This window comes from Lolium perenne, chromosome 6 (assembly GCF_019359855.2).
Source record: "Lolium perenne isolate Kyuss_39 chromosome 6, Kyuss_2.0, whole genome shotgun sequence".
NCBI classification, from domain to species: domain Eukaryota; kingdom Viridiplantae; phylum Streptophyta; class Magnoliopsida; order Poales; family Poaceae; genus Lolium; species Lolium perenne.
The window spans coordinates 63350816-63368297 of record NC_067249.2 but is presented as its reverse complement, the minus strand read 5'-3'; the positions used below and the strand labels follow the sequence as shown (position 1 = coordinate 63368297).

The window sequence follows — 17482 nt, the reverse complement described above, 5'->3', positions numbered from 1 at the left end:
AAAAGTCTCCGAATAAGACCCCAACATAAAACCTTCCATATGACCAAACCTAGGGGGAGTGGGACTCCCCCCTTTCCTTTGGTGGGGTGGCCGGCCACCATGGGGAGGAGTCCACTTGGGACTCCTCCTCCTTTAGGCTGGCCGGCCAAGGTGGGTGGAGTCTCTCTGGGACTCCACCTTCCATGCTTATTTCTTCCGGACTCTTCTAGAACCTTCTAGAACCTTCCAGAGAAAATACCGGATCATTTTCAAACCTAGAAAATGACTTCATATATATGAATCTTATTCTCCGGACCATTCCGGACCTCCTCGTGATGTCCTGGATCCCATCCAAGACTCCGAACAAAACTTCGAACTCCATTCCATATTTCCATATCTACTTAAATGACATCAAACCTTAAGTGTGTCACCCTACGGTTCGCGAACTATGTAGACATGGTTGAGACTTCTCTCCGACCAATAACCAATAGCGGGATCTGGAGATCCATAATGGCTCCCACATATTCAACGATGACTTAGTGATCGAATGAACCATTCACATACGATACCGATTCCCTTTGTCACGCGATATTTTACTTGTCCGAGGTTTGATCATCGGTATCTCTATACTTTGTTCAACCTTGTCTCCTGACAAGTACTCTTTACTCGTACCGTGGTATGTGGTCTCTTATGAACCATTCATATGCTTGCAAGCTATTTAGACGACATTCCACCGAGAGGGCCCAGAGTATATCTATCCGTCATCGGGATGGACAAATCCCACTGTTGATCCATATGCCTCAACTCATACTTTCCGGATACTTAATCCCACCTTTATAACCACCCATCTTCGCAGTGGCGTTTGATGTAATCAAAGTACCTTTCCGGTATAAGTGATTTACATGATCTCATGGTCAAAAGGACTAGGTAACTATGTATCGAAAGCTTATAGCAAATAACTTAATGACGTGATCTTATGCTACGCTTAATTGGGTGTGTCCATTACATCATTCACATAATGACATAACCTTGTTATTAATAACATCCAATGTTCATGATCATGAAACTATGATCATCTATTAATCAACAAGCTAGTTATACAAGAGGCTTACTAGGGACTCCTTGTTGTTCACATAACACACATGTATCAATGTTTCGGTTAATACAATTATAGCATGGTATGTAAACATTATTATAAACACAAAGATATATTATAATAACCATTTTATTATTGCCTCTTGGGCATATCTCCAACAGGGAAGTGCCCCCGGAAGCCTTCTCCATCGACGCCACCGCCTCCATCATGCTCCGTGAGTAGTTTCCCCATGGACTACGGGTTCTAGCTGTAGCTAGTTGGTACTTTCTCTCCCATGTACTTCAATACAATGATCTCATGAGCTGCCTTACATGATTGAGATCCATCTGATGTAATCGGTGTTGTGTTTGTTTGGGATCCGATGAATTGTTACATTATGATCAGTCTATCTATATAAGTTTGTGAAGTTATTGTTGCTGCAATCTTGTTGTGTTTAATGCTTGTCACTAGTGCACGAGTGGCATGATCTTAGATTTAAGCTCTATAATTATTGCTTAGATTGTATCTACAAGTTGTTTGCACATGTCTATGTCCGGAACCCGAGGCCCCGTGAGTGACAAAGAATCGGGATAACTGGAGGGGAAGGCTTAGATATGAGGATCACATGTTTTCACCAAGTGTTAATGCTTTGCTCCGGTGCTCTATTAAAAGGAGTACCTTAATTACCAGTAGATTCCCTTGAGGCCCGGCTGCCACCGGCTGGTAGGACAAAAGATGTTATGCAAGTTTCTCATTGCGAGCACGTATGACTATATATGGAAAACATGCCTACATGATTAATAGACTTGATGTTCTGTCTTAATGCTATTTCAATCCTATCAATTGCCCAACTGTAATTTGTTCACCCAACACTTGTTATTGGAGAGTTACCACTAGTGTAGATAGCTGGGAACCCCGGTCCATCTTTCATCATCAAATACTCACTCGATCCTATATGTCATTGGAAGTAGTATCAACTATTTTCTGGTGCCATCGCCTCTGTGTTCTTATTCTTTCTGTGTATTCTTGTTACTATTGCTTTCATATTACTGCTGCTTTCACATCACCCCTGTTACTAGTGCTTTTCCAGGTGCAGCTGAATTGACAACTCAGTTGTTAAGGCTTATAAGTATTCTTCGTCTCCCCTTGTGTCGAATCAATAAATTTGGGGTTTACTTCCCTCGAAGACTGTTGTGATCCCCTATACTTGTTGGTTATGAAGACTATTTTCTGGCGCCGTTGCCGGGGAGGCATAGCTCTACTCATAAGTTCACCTGGGGAGTACACTCTACCTCTCTCTCTGTTTTTATTTTATTTTATTTTATTTTGCTTAGTTTACTTTTGTCTAGTTTATTTGTGCTTAGTTTATTTCTGTCTAGTATTGTTTTGCTTAGTTTACTTTTGTCTAGTTTCTTTTTGTTTTGTTTTATTTTTCTTATATACCCAAAAATCCATAAAAATTGAAAAACTGAAAAATTAAAAAATGTTGTTATGGGAGAACCCACAACCTATTTGGAGCTTATTGAAATATATATGAATTATAGAGAATCAAGAACGGGTAAAGTCATGAGTGCTGTGATAGAAAAATTGAATACAATTGCTAAAATCTTGCTTAAACGCCATGATATAAACTGTTGCTCTAAACAGGATACTAAACATCTGAAATTCCAATGTGGCTTTAGTGAAGAAGTTTTAATTAAGAACTATAATTGGAATAACTATATTCATTTTGGATTCGAAGAGGTAGAACAATTTGTCTTATTTATGGAGCTTCTGAGATCGAATCCTTCATGTCTAAAAATTATGAAACTTGTGTTGCTTGTAAGGACCTTAAAGATTATGTCTCTTCTATCCTTAATTTTTGCATAGAAAGTTACAGTGATAATCCTTATATCATTGATTATAAAGAGAGACTCATTAATGCACAAGAACGCACTCACAATTTGCAGGAACCTGTGAAAGAACAAATTGATGAACCTGAAAGCTCATTGGATGAAAAAGAGGAGGAGAGTGATGAACAAAAGGAGGAAGAATGGATTAGCTACCCATGCCAACCTTCTAGTGAGAGTAACTCTTTATCTCTTACACTATTTGATTGTCCTCCATGCTTACCAAAGGATGATGAGTGTTATGTTCCTGTGGATTCTCTTGCAATAATCCCTATGAGTAAAACTTGTGAGAATAATTATGCTACTGTTATCTATGATAATCCATGCTATTTTGATAATCTTATGATAATGCTTTGTTTGTGCCTGATATCGAAATGCATGGTACTAAAGAGTTTTGCTTAGCAAATGTTTATGATAAAGCTCTAGATGATGGTCCTATGTTACTTGATAATATTAATTATACCACTAATGAAAATGGGATTGGAAAGGTCTTGACTTTATCTAGGAGTCCCATATCTCTTGAGAATGATCAATCATCTTGTTATAGATTATTAAAAAGTGGGTTTGAAAGTTTTAATCCCATTATTTTTGAGCTTGATAAAAATTATGTGTTTGTAGATCATGAAAAGCATGTTGTATGTGATAGTTATATTGTCGAGTTTGTTCATGATGCTACTGAAAATTATTATGAGAGAGAAAAATATGGTTGTAGAAATTTTTATGGTACTAAAATACCTCTCTACATGCTGAAAATTTTGAAGTTACTCTTGTTTTATTTTGCTATGCTTGTCACTTTGTTCATCATGAATTTATTTGTGTACAAGATTCCTATTCATAGGAAGTGGGTTAGACTTAAATGTGTTTTGAACTTGCTTTTTGATGCTCTCTTTGCTTCAACTCTCATCCTTATGTGAGCATCATTAAAATTGCTGAGCCCATCTTAATGACTATAAAGAAAGCACTTCTTGAGAGATAACCCATGTCTTTATTTTGCTACTGTTTTGTTGTGTCTTGGAAGTTGTTACTACTGTAGCAACCTCTCCTTATCTTCATTTTATTGCATTGTTGTGCCAAGTAAAGTCTCTAATAGAAGGTTGATGCTAGATTTGGATTTCTGCGCAGAAACAGATTTCTATCTGTCACGAATTTGAGTAGGTCTCTCTGTAGGAAACTCAGACAAATCTGCCAATTTTCATGCGTGTTCCTCAGATATTTATGCAACTTTCATTAGTTTTGAGTTTTCTGATTTGAGCAACGGAAGTACCACTGAAAAATTCGTCTTTACTGGCTGTTCTGTTTTGACAGATTCTGTCTCTGTTTTTTGCATTGTCTCTTGTGGACTTTAAGTAAGGCTTTCTAGACGTGGAGAGCTGTAGCTAATGTTTTATTGAGTTCTTGCAATGTGTCACTACAGGACCAAAGTGGATTAAAGTTTTTTGAGTACTAACCCCTCTAATGAAGTTTATGAGAAGTTTGGTGTGGCAGAAGTTTTCAAGGGTCAAGAGAGGAGGATGATATATGATTAAGAAGAGTGAAAAGTCTAAGCTTGGGGATGCCCCCGTGGTTCATCCCTGCATATTTCAAGAAGACTCAAGCGTCTAAGCTTGGGGATGCCCAAGGCATCCCCTTCTTCATCAACAACTTATCAGGTCACTTCTAGTGAAACTATATTTTTATTCAGTCACATCATATGTTCTTTACTTGGAGCGTCTGTTTGTTTTTATTTTTGTTTGTGTTTGAATAAATTCGGATCCTAGCAATCCTTGTGTGGGAGAGAGACACGCTCCGCTTTTTCATATGAACACTGGTGTTCTTCGTTTTATTTTTCATGTTCATAGCAAAGCTGAGAGCCGCATCACTTATTGTTATTTAGGTGGAAACAGAAAATGCTTCATATTGTCTTGAATAATTTGATACTTGGCAATTGTTTTGAGCTCTCAAGTTGAAGCGATCCGACCCAGTATGGGTTGAATCTCTGTGCTTATTTGTGCTAGTCCCTGGATCAATCGCTAGCACACACAGTTTAAGATGTAATACCAAGAAACAAAGGTCTTTATTACATCGCATGATCCAGTAATTACAAAGTAAACATTACAAATTGCATAGCCCGAAGCTAGCATTATATCAGAGTTTACAACGAAACATATCAGCATGGAGTCCTTCGTCTTCATGTGCCACAGGCGAGCATGTCGAGTATAGACTCGTAACCCTAACCATCGAACCTCACTCGTTCATCAGAATATCTGCAACATAAAACGTTGCAGCCACGCAGGGTCAATACATTTGGAATTGTATTGGCAAATGTCACTATTTGGTGGATATATAAATGGCGCCTATCAACTACGTGCTCATTTGGCAGGTGGAGTTTAGCATCTTTTACGAAAAGCAATAGTTTCCCTATCTTTTATAAACAATTTTATTCTTTAAAAATCATCGTCTAGGAACATATTAGCATAACCCATGCCGTCGCAAGACAGTTAGCTTCATATGCTCCTAAACATCTAAGGACATGCTAGCATAGGCCCATGTAAACACAAGACAACCTAGCTCTGCATGCTCCTAACCCATTGTTTGTCCCATCAAGTTTTATTAAGAAATTGGAATGATGAGATCCTCCAAACAGTTCCAGACTCTAGTTGCTCATAATGTCCATAACCGGGGACACGGCTAAGTACTTAGTTTGACACTCTCGAGAGGTTGTACACATTCCCCACATGACCTAGTCTGTTCTTCTTCCATGATGCGCATTTTGCTCAAATGGACAGATGTCGACTAGGACAAGACCTTTCAGAAGCAATACCTCAACCACAATGGACGCGCTCCGTCCTACCAACACCTACCACCCTCTGTACATTGGGTCGAGTTCTCGCAACCTACTCAATCTAGCCAGAGCCCATATAGCATGTGGTTGTACTGGAAGCTACTAAAACAGGAACAACGGGCTAATCTCTTTGTTCCTGGGTGGCCAACCTCAAGTGTGATGCACACGGTGCTGCCATAGAAATGACCCCGGTGCAACCACTCAACATAAACCAAGCATTACCACTTCCACCCAGATGATTCATTATTTTAGGTTGTTTTATTACATAAAACCATACTTTCATAATACCACATATCACATCATGAAATCCCAACCACGCATCTACAATAGCAAAGCTAAGCATACTACAATACGGTAGCGACAGAAGTGTTGAACATGTGGTAGTTCTAATAGGTGATCATAGCATAGCAATATATATATTTAAAACAATCCTACACATGAATAGCTACTGAAAATAACTACAAAGTGCATAGAAAAATAGTAGGACAATATGGTGTGTGACACTTGCCTTTTTGGTATCTGAAGAATTCTGCTCTTCTCTCAATCAAAACTCGTAGCTCTCCGTACAACTATAACATACAAGTAACACAACATAAACACACATTCAAACAACAAAATCAAGCAAGACAAACAAAGAGTTATTATGCATTGTATTTTAGTTTCCATTTAATTTATGAATAAATGAGAAATTGAAGGTATGACTTGCAGGATATGATTTGAGAATTTGAATGATGAGATCAATTACTTAGAAAGAGAAGTACCATCAATGACCAATAGAAAAAGACAGATTGGTTACAAAGGAACAGACAAAATTGGAATGGTTCATGTGATAAGAATCACATAGATTCCACATGGTGAAAAGTTAGATGCTATTAAGTTACACAAGGGCTTCGGTATGGACTAATGATATGTTGAATTACTCCAATAACACATTTGTAATTTGAATAGCCCAAACTTAATAAATATGATCGAATGGCATGAGATTGGATAGACATTAATGGTATTCAAAATGTGGATTAAAGATTCTGAAGGATGTCAAGGTTTGAACACATGTGTAGAGTGTCTCCACAACATTTGCAGGGGGGAAAATATATAAATAAGATTTGTCACAATTTACTCAAATAACTCATGTGTAGTTTGAATATTGTGAGCAAGGCAAATATAATTAGGATAGATATGATCCTGGACATGATGAAAATATCTAAATGATTTTGGTAGATGGGTTATGATCAGATGATTCATTTTGGAAAAATAGAATTATGAGCTTAAGCTTCAATCTCAATGTTTACAAAAATGAATTATGATAATGGTTTCGATGGATATTGATGAGTAACACATATTCAAAAGAAAAGATATGATCAAGTAGGATCTATGGATTGTGTCGTATGACACATAGAAAGATATTACTTCAAATCTAAAACCATGTGAAGTGAATATAATCAACTAAACTAAACATGTGTGCTACTGGATAGATAGTTCCAATGTGATTCAGTTACAAAAGGAATCAATTCAAAATAATTTATAGAATTTAAGTTATGTCGAAACTACTCAAGTTCTCATATTTAGACTTGAATACTTGCAAATAGTTCTATAAGTTTTAGGCACTGATAGACATGGGACATCAATAAGTTCCATTTGCAAGAGGAATCATTTGATCTAAATTTGTAGAATTTGAACCATGCAGAAAATACTCAACTTACATATTTAAATTTGAATATTCGAAAACAATTCATAAGTCAAATTTTATTGCACCACTGTGTTCTCCTCATTTTTGTGAGTTCAACGTCATATTATTTGTTAGAATCCGAGTATCCAAACATTAGTTATCAATTTTTACAAGATTAAACATGTCGCGGTTAAATTTTGATGTTGTACGAAAAGTTGTCCGGAAAAGTTTATCGGATGGAAAAACAGTACAGAAAGGTCGTAGAGAATTTAATGACGAACTCAACGTCAGAGAAATCATCTAAAACGGAGCTCTAGATCTATTGTTATGAAATTTGAAAGTTCTTATAGGTGAACTAGCTAGCTAGTACAATGGAGCGATCGATTTCTGTACTCTGTACATGGAAAATTCAGTGTAACGAGGTGCCTACTACAGTACCTGATGCATGAACGATGGTGGGTCGGACGTGAATGGCGACGGCGTTCTGGTGGTTATCCAATTCAGCGGACGTTCTGTTTGTCACGTTTGTGTTCCTGTTGTCATTCAGCGAGGCTCAGGTGGTGGTTACGGACGGCTGGAGACGGCGGGTGGTGACAACTCCGACGACACGATCTTGCGCTCTGTACGGGAGGGAAAATAGTGAGGACGAAACGGAAGAGCAAGGCATGCAGATTAGAGCGAGGAGAACGAGGCAGGGCTCCTGGTGGCGTTCCGGAGGTCCTTGGTGGCGTCGAGATGTCGGACGAGGCGCGGAAGGAGACAGCGGTCACGATGGTGTGCTTGTATGAATCTTTCGCATCCACGAGCAGCGGCGATAGGCGGCCGAAGTGTTGCGTCTTCGACGATCTTCCGACGGCGTTTCCCGGGCGGCCTCGTTCTCTGCGGATGGAGAAAAAGTGGTGAGGTGTCGCGGTTGATCGAGGGAAACGATATGGAGTGAAGGATATGGGTCGGGGACGACAGAGAACGTCAATCTCGAGCTCCAATCCCGGCGGCGGCTTGGAACTCCGGCGAGAAATTTCGACAGCCTGGCGGCACGAAATCTAGGGTTTTAAGGGGAAACTGCAGAGGAGATATGTGGGAATTTATAAGAAATTTTTCGTAGCAAAGGAGCCATAAATCTGCACCGAATCGGCGATTTTCTGGGGCAGTTCGAGTTCTGTAACGAACTCGTCAAAGGGATGGTCTCCGGCTGGAGGTAGGTGACGATGTGGGTCCCATGCGTTAGAAAGAAAAAGAAAAGAAAAGTCAAAGGAAAACGCGGGGCGTGCTGCTGCTGCTTCGGCCGCGCGGCCTGGCACGCGCGTATGTGCACGACCTGGCTTCTCATTGATTGAGCTGCCTGGCCGGTTTCCCTTTGTTTTTTTATTCTCTTTTCTTATTTAGTTTTTAGTTTCAGTTTTAGGCATCCAAACTGATTTACATAAAATTCGTAAAATTTATAATCTGCTCAGTATGATTTTCGGACACTATTGATTACTCTTTCAATTCAAAATAAAAATACAAGTGTAGATTTTTAGACACTTGCCCTGTAGACTATTTGGAAAAACAAGAAACATAATTTGGATTTATTGAAATCAAGCGATTAAAATATTTTCCAAAATTGAAACCTTACGCAGGTTTTATTTCAAACACTGATTTTGATATTGTAGTCGAAAACGACTCAAATAACTTTATAAAACTAAAATTGGTGAAAACCAATTTCAAAAATATTATTATGCATATAGCACTCTATATGATTACTTGGGCATTGATATTTCAAGATAAGGTTTGGGCCTTTTATCTCAAAATAAAATCATATATGATTTCAAAACCATAAAATAGAAATAGGTTTGGTTTGGAAATGCTTTGAAAACACATCTTTGTGATTTTATTTTTTTGGGAATGGCTTTTAAATAAAACTCAAAAAGTTTTAATTTCTTGTAAAATTTCAACCCAGACAAACAATTCAATCAACTTATTTAATAATTAAACATTCCAAAATTTGGAAAATTTTGGGATGTTACACAAGTAGATCATGTTTACTCTTGCATCATGTAGTTTAAATCCATTAGTGGAGAACTACCGTAGAGCTTGTTGAAATTTGGTTTGCGTGATTGGTCTCTCTACGGTCTAGATATTTTATGGTAAAAGTGTTTGAGCAACAAGGAAGACAGTGTAGAGTCTTATAATGCTTGCAATTTGTTCTTATGTAAGCTTTGCTGTACCGGTTTATACTTGTGTTTGTTTCAAACAAACTTGCTAGCCAAAGCCTTGTACTGAGAGGGAATGCTTCTTGTGCATCCAAAACCTTGAGCCAAAACCTATGCCATTTGTGTCCACCATATTTATCTACTATGTGGTATTTTCTGCCATTCCAAGTAAATACTTCATGTGCTACCTTTAAACAATTCAAAAGCTATTATCTCTTATTTGTGTCAATGTTTTATAGCTCATGAGGAAGTATGTGGTGTTTTATCTTTCGATCTTGTCATTTACTTCTGACAGACTTTCACCAATGGACTAGTGGCACATCCGCGTATCCAATAATTTTGCAAAAAGAGCTGACAATGGGGTTCCCAGCCCCAATTAATTACAACTTTCACTAATAATTCTCTTCACGTGTTTTGCCCTGATCTATCAGTAAGCAACTTAATTTTGCAAATAGACACCCATCCATGGTATGTGAATGTTGGAAGGCACCCGAGGATTCGGTTAGCCATGGCTTGTGTAAGCAAAAGGTTGGGAGGAGTGTCATCCATAAATAAAACTAAAGTACATGTGTAAACAAAAGAGAAGAGGGATGATCTACCTTGCTGGTAGAGATAACGTCCTTCATGGGAGCCGCTCTTGAAAGTCTGGTTGATAAGGTAGTTAGAGTACCCGCTACCATTCGTTGACAACAATAAACACATCTCAAAACTTTACTTTTATGCTCTCTATATGATTTCAAAACTTGAAAAGCTCTAGCACATGATTTAATCCCTGCTTCCCTCTGCGAAGGGCCTTTCTTTTATTTTATGTTGAGTCAGTTTACCTACTTCTTTCTATCTTAGAAGCAAACACTTGTGTCAACTGTGCATTGATTCTTACATGCTTACTTATTGCACTCATTATATTACTTTGTGTTGACAATTATCCATGAGGTATGCATGTTGAAGTTGAAAGCAATTGCTGAAACTTAAATCTTCCTTTGTGTTGCTTCAAACCTCTTATTAAGAATTTATTGCTTTATGAGTTAACTCTTATGCAAGACTTTTTGATGCTTGTCTTGAAAGTACTATTCATGAAAAGTTTTTGCTATATGTTATCTATTTGTTAGCAAACTATAGATCATTGCCTTGAGTCACTTCATTCATCTCATATGCTTTACAATAGTATGATCAAGATTATGTAAGTAGCATGTCACTACAGAAATTATTCTTTTTATCGTTTACCTACTCGAGGGCGAGTAGGAACTAAGCTTGGGGATGCTTGATACGTCTCCAACGTATCTATAATTTCTGATGTTCCATGCTAGTTTTATGACATGTTTTGCTCACACTTTATAATGATTTTATGCATTTTCCCGGACTAACCTATTAACAAGATGCCGAAGTGCCAGTTCCTGTTTTCTGCTGTTTTCGGTTCCAGAAAGGCTTTTCGGGCAATGTTCTCGGAATTCGACGAAACAAAAGCCAAACATCTTATTTCACCGAGACGGACCAGAACACCGAAGGGGAGCCGGAGAGGAGGCCCAGGGCCCCCACACCACACTGGGGCGCGGCCTAGGAGGGGGGCGCGCCGCCCTATGGGGTGGGCCCCCCAGGCACCCCCTTGCGCCGCCTCTTCGCCTATAAAATCCCTCGCGGCCTAAAAACCCGATAACAATCGATCATATTCCAGAAAGATTCCAGGGGCGCCGCCGCCATTGCGAAACTCTGTTTCGGGGGACAAAATCTCTGTTCCGGCACGCCGCTGGGGGAAGTGCCCCCGGAAGCCTTCTCCATCGACGCCACCACCTCCATCATGATCCGTGAGTAGTTCCCCCATGGACTACGGGTTCTAGCTGTAGCTAGTTGGTACTTTCTCTCCCATGTACTTCAATACAATGATCTCATGAGCTGCCTTACATGATTGAGATCCATCTGATGTAATCGGTGTTGTGTTTGTTGGGATCCGATGAATTGTTACATTATGATCAGTCTATCTATATAAGTTTGTGAAGTTATTGTTGCTGCAATCTTGTTGTGTTTAATGCTTGTCACTAGTGCACGAGTGGCATGATCTTAGATTTAAGCTCTATAATTATTGCTTAGGTTGTATCTACAAGTTGTTTGCACATGTCTATGTCCGGAACCCGAGGCCCCAGAGTGACAGCAACTGGGATAACTGGAGGGGAAGGTTTAGATATGAGGATCACATGTTTTCACCAAGTGTTAATGCTTTGCTCCGGTGCTCTATTAAAAGGAGTACCTTAATTACCAGTAGATTCCCTTGAGGCCCGGCCGCCACCGGCTGGTAGGACAAAAGATGTTATGCAAGTTTCTCATTGCGAGCACGTATGACTATATATGGAAAACATGCCTACATGATTAATAGACTTGATGTTCTGTCTTAATGCTATTTCAATCCTATCAATTGCCCAACTGTAATTTGTTCACCCAACACTTGTTATTGGAGAGTTATCACTAGTGTAGATAGCTGGGAACCCCGGTCCATCTTTCATCATCAAATACTCACTCGATCCTATATGTCATTGGAAGTAGTATCAACTATTTTCTGGTGCCATCGCCTCTGTGTTACTGTTACTGCTGCTATTTTACTGTTACTATTGCTTTCATATTACTGCTGCTTTCACATCACCCCTGTTACTAGTGCTTTTCCAGGTGCAGCTGAATTGACAACTCAGTTGTTAAGGCTTATAAGTATTCTTCGTCTCCCCTTGTGTCGAATCAATAAATTTGGGTTTTACTTCCCTCGAAGACTGTTGCGATCCCCTATACTTGTGGGTTATCACCTTATCTCTAACTACCCTTATCTCTAATCCAATTACTTACTCGTGCTCAAACTTCCATTACTCTAGCACTAGCACGCTTAACTTCTAAGATCCTTTTCGTCCCGCATCCAAGTGCTTCGCGCGCATGTATGTGATACTAGTATCATATCAATCCTATTAACATGTCGGTCAATGTCATATTTCTTTATTGTTTGAATTTCAAATAATTCTTTTAATAAACAAAAGTAATGATGTAATAATAATTTTGAATAAATAAATAAACATTAACTTTATAATTTGTATTATTTTTAATTATTTTCAATTTTGTAATTTTTTTAAATTTTTTTTGCCAAACCTAAAACCTGAAAATTTGAAAATCTTATAATTTGCTAAAAGTAATAGTAATCTTTATGCAGGATGCAATTATTTCTAGCAAAAAACTAAAATATTCCTGCTTTCATATTTTAATTTGGAATTTTAGAATCCAAAAATTGGCTAACCGGGTAAACCCGGGTGAATTCAGATGTAACTTTTTCCCACAATCATTTTGATATATTATACGGTTTTTTCGACGTCGTAGCCAAAAGTTAATGCGGTTTTACCATTTTTCAAACCTTTTATGCAAAAAAAAAGTGAAAATTCAAATTTGTTAATTTTCCCTAATAGTAGGTTGCATAACATACAGGAATCTGAAAACATTTTTTTTTATTTTCTATCATTTTCTTTTCTATTTTACAGTGTTAAAAAAGGCGATCCACAAGGGGGGCTGTGGAGGTGCACCTTTAGCACCGGTTCGTATTACGAACCGGTGCTAAAGGGTATACCTTTAGCACCGGTTCGTAACACGAATTGGTGCTAAAGGGTTCGCGGCTGACGCCAACCCTTTAGCATCGGTTTGTGTTACGAAGCGGTGCTAAAGGTCCCGCACAAACCTGTGCTAATGCCGCGGCTGGTCCCCTGGACGTCCAGACCGCACGAACCGGTGCTAATGACCCCTTTAGCACCGGTTCGTGCCAAATCCGGTGCAAAAGCTTTTTGGAGCAAAAAAAACAAAGCCCTTGTTTCTACTAGTGATTTTATGCAATACAAAACTGACTCTTTGCCCCCGAAATCATTATATTATCATTGATGGGAGATCACCTTGTTCTTTGCTGTGATTTATCTATGTGCAATTTTAGACTATGAAAACAAATATGAGCCCTTGACTCTTTTGATAGATGAACTACAATGTAAAGATGAAGTTATCACCACCGCTGACAGAGCCAAAAATTATTATAATTGACTTTCTTATTGGATTTTTGGAGTTTTGAAGGCTCATTCCAAATCTAGGCATTAATCAAATTGACCTTGAATCCTCCGTGACACTTAGTTATTTTCAATCTCAGTTATTCTTTTACACATGTTTATTTACCCTCGGACTTATGTTGTGTAATTTGAAGAAAGATGACTTTGTATTTCTAGATTTTTTCGTTGCAAAAAGTTCTGTTGCAACCACGGGCATGTTTCCTAGTATAATTCTGAAATAAATTCGGATTTCTTGTGTTTCGGGTATTTGGCAAGGTCCGAAATAATTTCGGTGCAACCAAATTCTGAACACTCCATTATAGTACATTTTGATGTTTCGAGTTTAGCTGCACACAACAGCAGCTAGCTTGTCGGCGATTGGATTGAATCATAGGAAGACGTGGAGCATGGTGTTCATCTCTGTGTCGGCGAGGGCGCGATGGAGGAGCTTTGTGGGGTGGATGGCATCCCATAACAGAAAATTCCCGGCGTCCGGGCACATCAACGGGCTCCGGCAGTTGCACATGTACTTTATCTCGAAGAGCCCGGTGGTGCTGTAGCACTCGGCCTTGACAATCTCGAGCCCGTACAACGCGGGGTGTCCAAGCACGTCTGAATTCCACCGGGAGGGTGTCTGGGGATCGGACCCATCTTCTATTTATAGTTTCTTGTGGCTGGTTTTCATCTCTAGTGACATTGATATTTTTTTCCGAAATGGGGGAGCCACAACCTCTATATCGAAGCGATGCATATGACTTTTATTTAAACCTAGAGCAGCTGCTCGAGGGATCCTCATGACGCGGGAGAAGCCCAAGGAGCCACCGACGACGGAGTAGCCACCGAAGCTGAGAAGAAGCCCGCCCGGACCCATCCGGACCTAGAACCGACCAAGCTCCACGACGCCGCCGCCCGGCAGTGCCGCCGCCTGCAGATCGCTTCCTGGCAGCCACCACCCCACTTTGCCGTCGCAGATGGAAGCCAGCCGACCACCGCCGCCATGCCCCTAGACAGCGGCCGAGGAAGAGCCAATATTTTTTGTGTACCCTCGAGACAAAAAAAAACATGTGGTAGGTATTTCGGTTGAACGGAGACGATGGCTTGGGATAAGGGTGGTGCCTCTGTTGTTGATGGTGAGTGACTAGTGGATTACCCAAAAAAAAGGGTGCCGGGACACATTGCAAGTTTGTATTTTTTGTGTGTGTACCCTCGAGTGTACGAGTTGCAATGATTCAGGTGTACGCAGATTATCTCGTGTTACAAATGTGTTCCGTTATTGTGCATGCTACTCACATATGTTGCATGGTTTCATGTTGCATATGTTGTGAAGCACTGGAGATAGCAATGGCAATGTTGTTCTCCAAGAGATGTTTCGAGGCAACCAATGTGGACTTGTTGCATACCAAATTTTTTTTTCCTGCGTGGATATATTTAGATGTTGTGGTGCATTAGGATGATTTTTTGCTGCATTGACATATTTCGAGTTGTAGCGTGCAGGCAACATACAGCAGCTAGGTTGTCGCCGATTGGATTGAATCATAGGAAGACGTGGAGCGTGGTGTTCATCTTTGCGTCGGCGAGGGCGCGATGGAGGCGCTCCGTGGGGTGGATGGCGTCCCAGAACGCGAACTTGCCGGCGTCCGCGCACGTCAGCGGGCTCCGGGAGTTGCACATGTACCCCATCTCGAAGAGCCCGGTGGTGCCGCAGCACCCGGCCTCGACGTTCTCCAGCCCGTACGACGCGGGGCGCCCGAGCGCGTCGGCGACGGGGCCGTAGACGTCGCCGTAGACGACCCTGGCGCCGTCGAGCTCGGCGTTGAGCCTGTCGATCAGCGCGCGTAGGCCGGCGTTGAATCCCTCGGCGACCACGTTGTAGTCCTCGGTGCACGCGCCACCCAGCACGGCACGCTCCATGGGGAGGCAGCCCATGGGCGGCAGGCCGTTAAGGTCGACCTTGCGCGCGCCCAGCGCGTGAAGCGCGCGCACGAACGACTCCGCGACGCCCAGCAGGTAGTCGGTGCCGTAGGCCGCCGCCGTGGGGTAATCCTTGGCGTGGCCGCGCGGCACGGCGTAGTAGTTCTCGAGGAAGTCGTTGGTGCCCATGCTGACCAGGTAGAGGGCCTCCGTGAGCGTCTCCCGCGCCCTGTCGTCTCCCTGGAAGCTCCTCAGCTTGGCCGCGTACTCCTCGAAGTACTCCAGCTCCTTCCAAATCGTGAGCACGGACTGCAAATTTTACAACTTCGTCTAAGACTTGCAAGAGCATAAAGATGTGCGTCAATGTGGTCGATCGATCCTCTTGACAATGGCTTACGAAAATATCTGAAGTGGCATTGTCGTAGCCGGCGCCAGCGGAGGCGAAGCAGGCGCCGGCAACGAGGTTGCTGATGTTTCTGCTCGGGTCGAGGTAGGGTGGCACGAGGGGCGGTAGGCCGAACGCCTCGGAGACGAAGTCGACAGTGAGGCGGCCGTTGCAGAAGCGGCCTGTGGGACGGCCGTTCTCCAGCTGCAGGTCGCGTCCGTAGGGCTTGAAGTCGCTCTTGACGAGGGTGGAGATGAAGTTGTTGTTGCCCGTGTCGACCGTGGAGTCGCCGAACACGATGAGGGCCGAGATCTTGGCCGCCGCCGGCTCGCCGTAGAGAACGCACAGCTGCACGAAGATGATCCGCAGGTGACGCTGCAGAGACAGGTTTGGGTACGCCATATTTTCTTCCTCTGCGGATTCGTGCCGTTTTCACTGCTTGCCATTTGTGGCTTTCTGCGAGTTGGCGAGCAACTGGAGACTGAGATATGCTGAGAGTCGCAACAGCTGCTACTCCAATGGTGGAAGCTTCCATTTTTGCTGGGAAAAATGCAAAAAGGGGGAAAAGTGTTGGGTCGTCAGACAACCTGAGAGCCAACCCGATCAGCAGGAGCAGAACAGAAACAATCATCTACAGCAGGATAGATCGTGTTCAAGTAAGGTCGTGATTGGTCTGTGCGAGCTCCATATTTAAGTTGGTCTAACAATTCCACGACTCCCGATATGGTACTATCATTATTTGCTTCATCAATTAGCGTTGTGAAAATGCTCCACAAACGACAATTCCTGTCCTAACATGGGGCAAGCTATTTTCTCCCCAGTGCACAAGTAGCTCAGACTAAAACCGGCAGTACTGCTAAGCCTCGTTAAAATATCCTCGGCTAGGAAACATGTACTCCCTCGGTCCTTAAATTTCCCTTCACATTTGAATGTGTTAGAGCATCTCCAACAGGCGCTGTAAAATCTGGCGTGCTATACCGGCAATTAGGCGCGCTGTATACCGCTGGCGCGCGGCATAGCGAATTTGTCCCCGGCAGAGGCTCTATTTTGCAGCGCGCGTTGGTGTGAGAAAAACGCACCTCCGGCTTAGGCTCTATTTTGCAGCGCGCGCGTCACAAACTGCTAATCCGACCGTTTTTTTTTTGAAAATTCATCAAACAAACTATGAAAATTTGATCAAAAATACGAATATATTTTAAAAGTGCAACGATACAATGCGACATTTAAAACAAAATACTAATAAACTACTCCTCCGACTGCTCGTCGGACTCCCAGTCGAAGTCGGAGCTGCTCAGAGTCGTGTCCGACACCGGCGTCGACGTCGTCGTCCACTGGAAGGAGGAGGAGGAGGAGGAGAGGACGATGGTCGACGGCCCTGCGCCGTTCTTCTTTTCCTCCTTCCTCCTCGCCGCCGCCTCGGCCCTCGCCTTCTTCCTCGCCGCGGACTCGGCGCGGCGCTTCTCGCGGCTCGCCTTTTTCTTCGCTTTCATCGCCGCCTTCTCCTCCTCCTTCTGC

General features: G+C 41.8%; 1 protein-coding gene and 1 long non-coding RNA gene across 2 annotated transcripts; both read right to left on the bottom strand.

The window, feature by feature from the left end:
- Positions 1-4974: 4974 nt before the first annotated feature.
- LOC139832189 (uncharacterized) lies at positions 4975-8683 on the bottom strand. The gene is made up of 3 exons (XR_011746863.1): positions 7869-8683; positions 6273-6333; positions 4975-5186 (listed from the first exon to the last, which is right to left on the bottom strand). It is a non-coding gene; the product is annotated as an uncharacterized lncRNA (long non-coding RNA).
- Positions 8684-15007: 6324 nt separating this feature from the next.
- LOC127309692 (GDSL esterase/lipase At2g04570-like) lies at positions 15008-16474 on the bottom strand. The gene is made up of 2 exons (XM_051340445.1): positions 15980-16474; positions 15008-15891 (listed from the first exon to the last, which is right to left on the bottom strand). The coding sequence occupies exons 1-2, from the start codon at positions 16367-16369 to the stop codon at positions 15205-15207; spliced, it is 1077 nt and encodes a 358-aa protein (XP_051196405.1). The 5' UTR covers positions 16370-16474; the 3' UTR covers positions 15008-15204.
- Positions 16475-17482: the final 1008 nt, after the last annotated feature.

Bases quoted from the DNA above. Each gene is read 5' to 3' on its own strand.
- LOC127309692 (XM_051340445.1), bottom strand. From the start codon at position 16,369: ATGGCGTACCCAAACCTGTCTCTGCAGCGTCACCTGCGGATCATCTTC. The intron at 15,892-15,979 runs GTAAGCCATTGT...TAAAATTTGCAG, and splicing joins ATGCCACTTCAGATATTTTC to TCCGTGCTCACGATTTGGAA.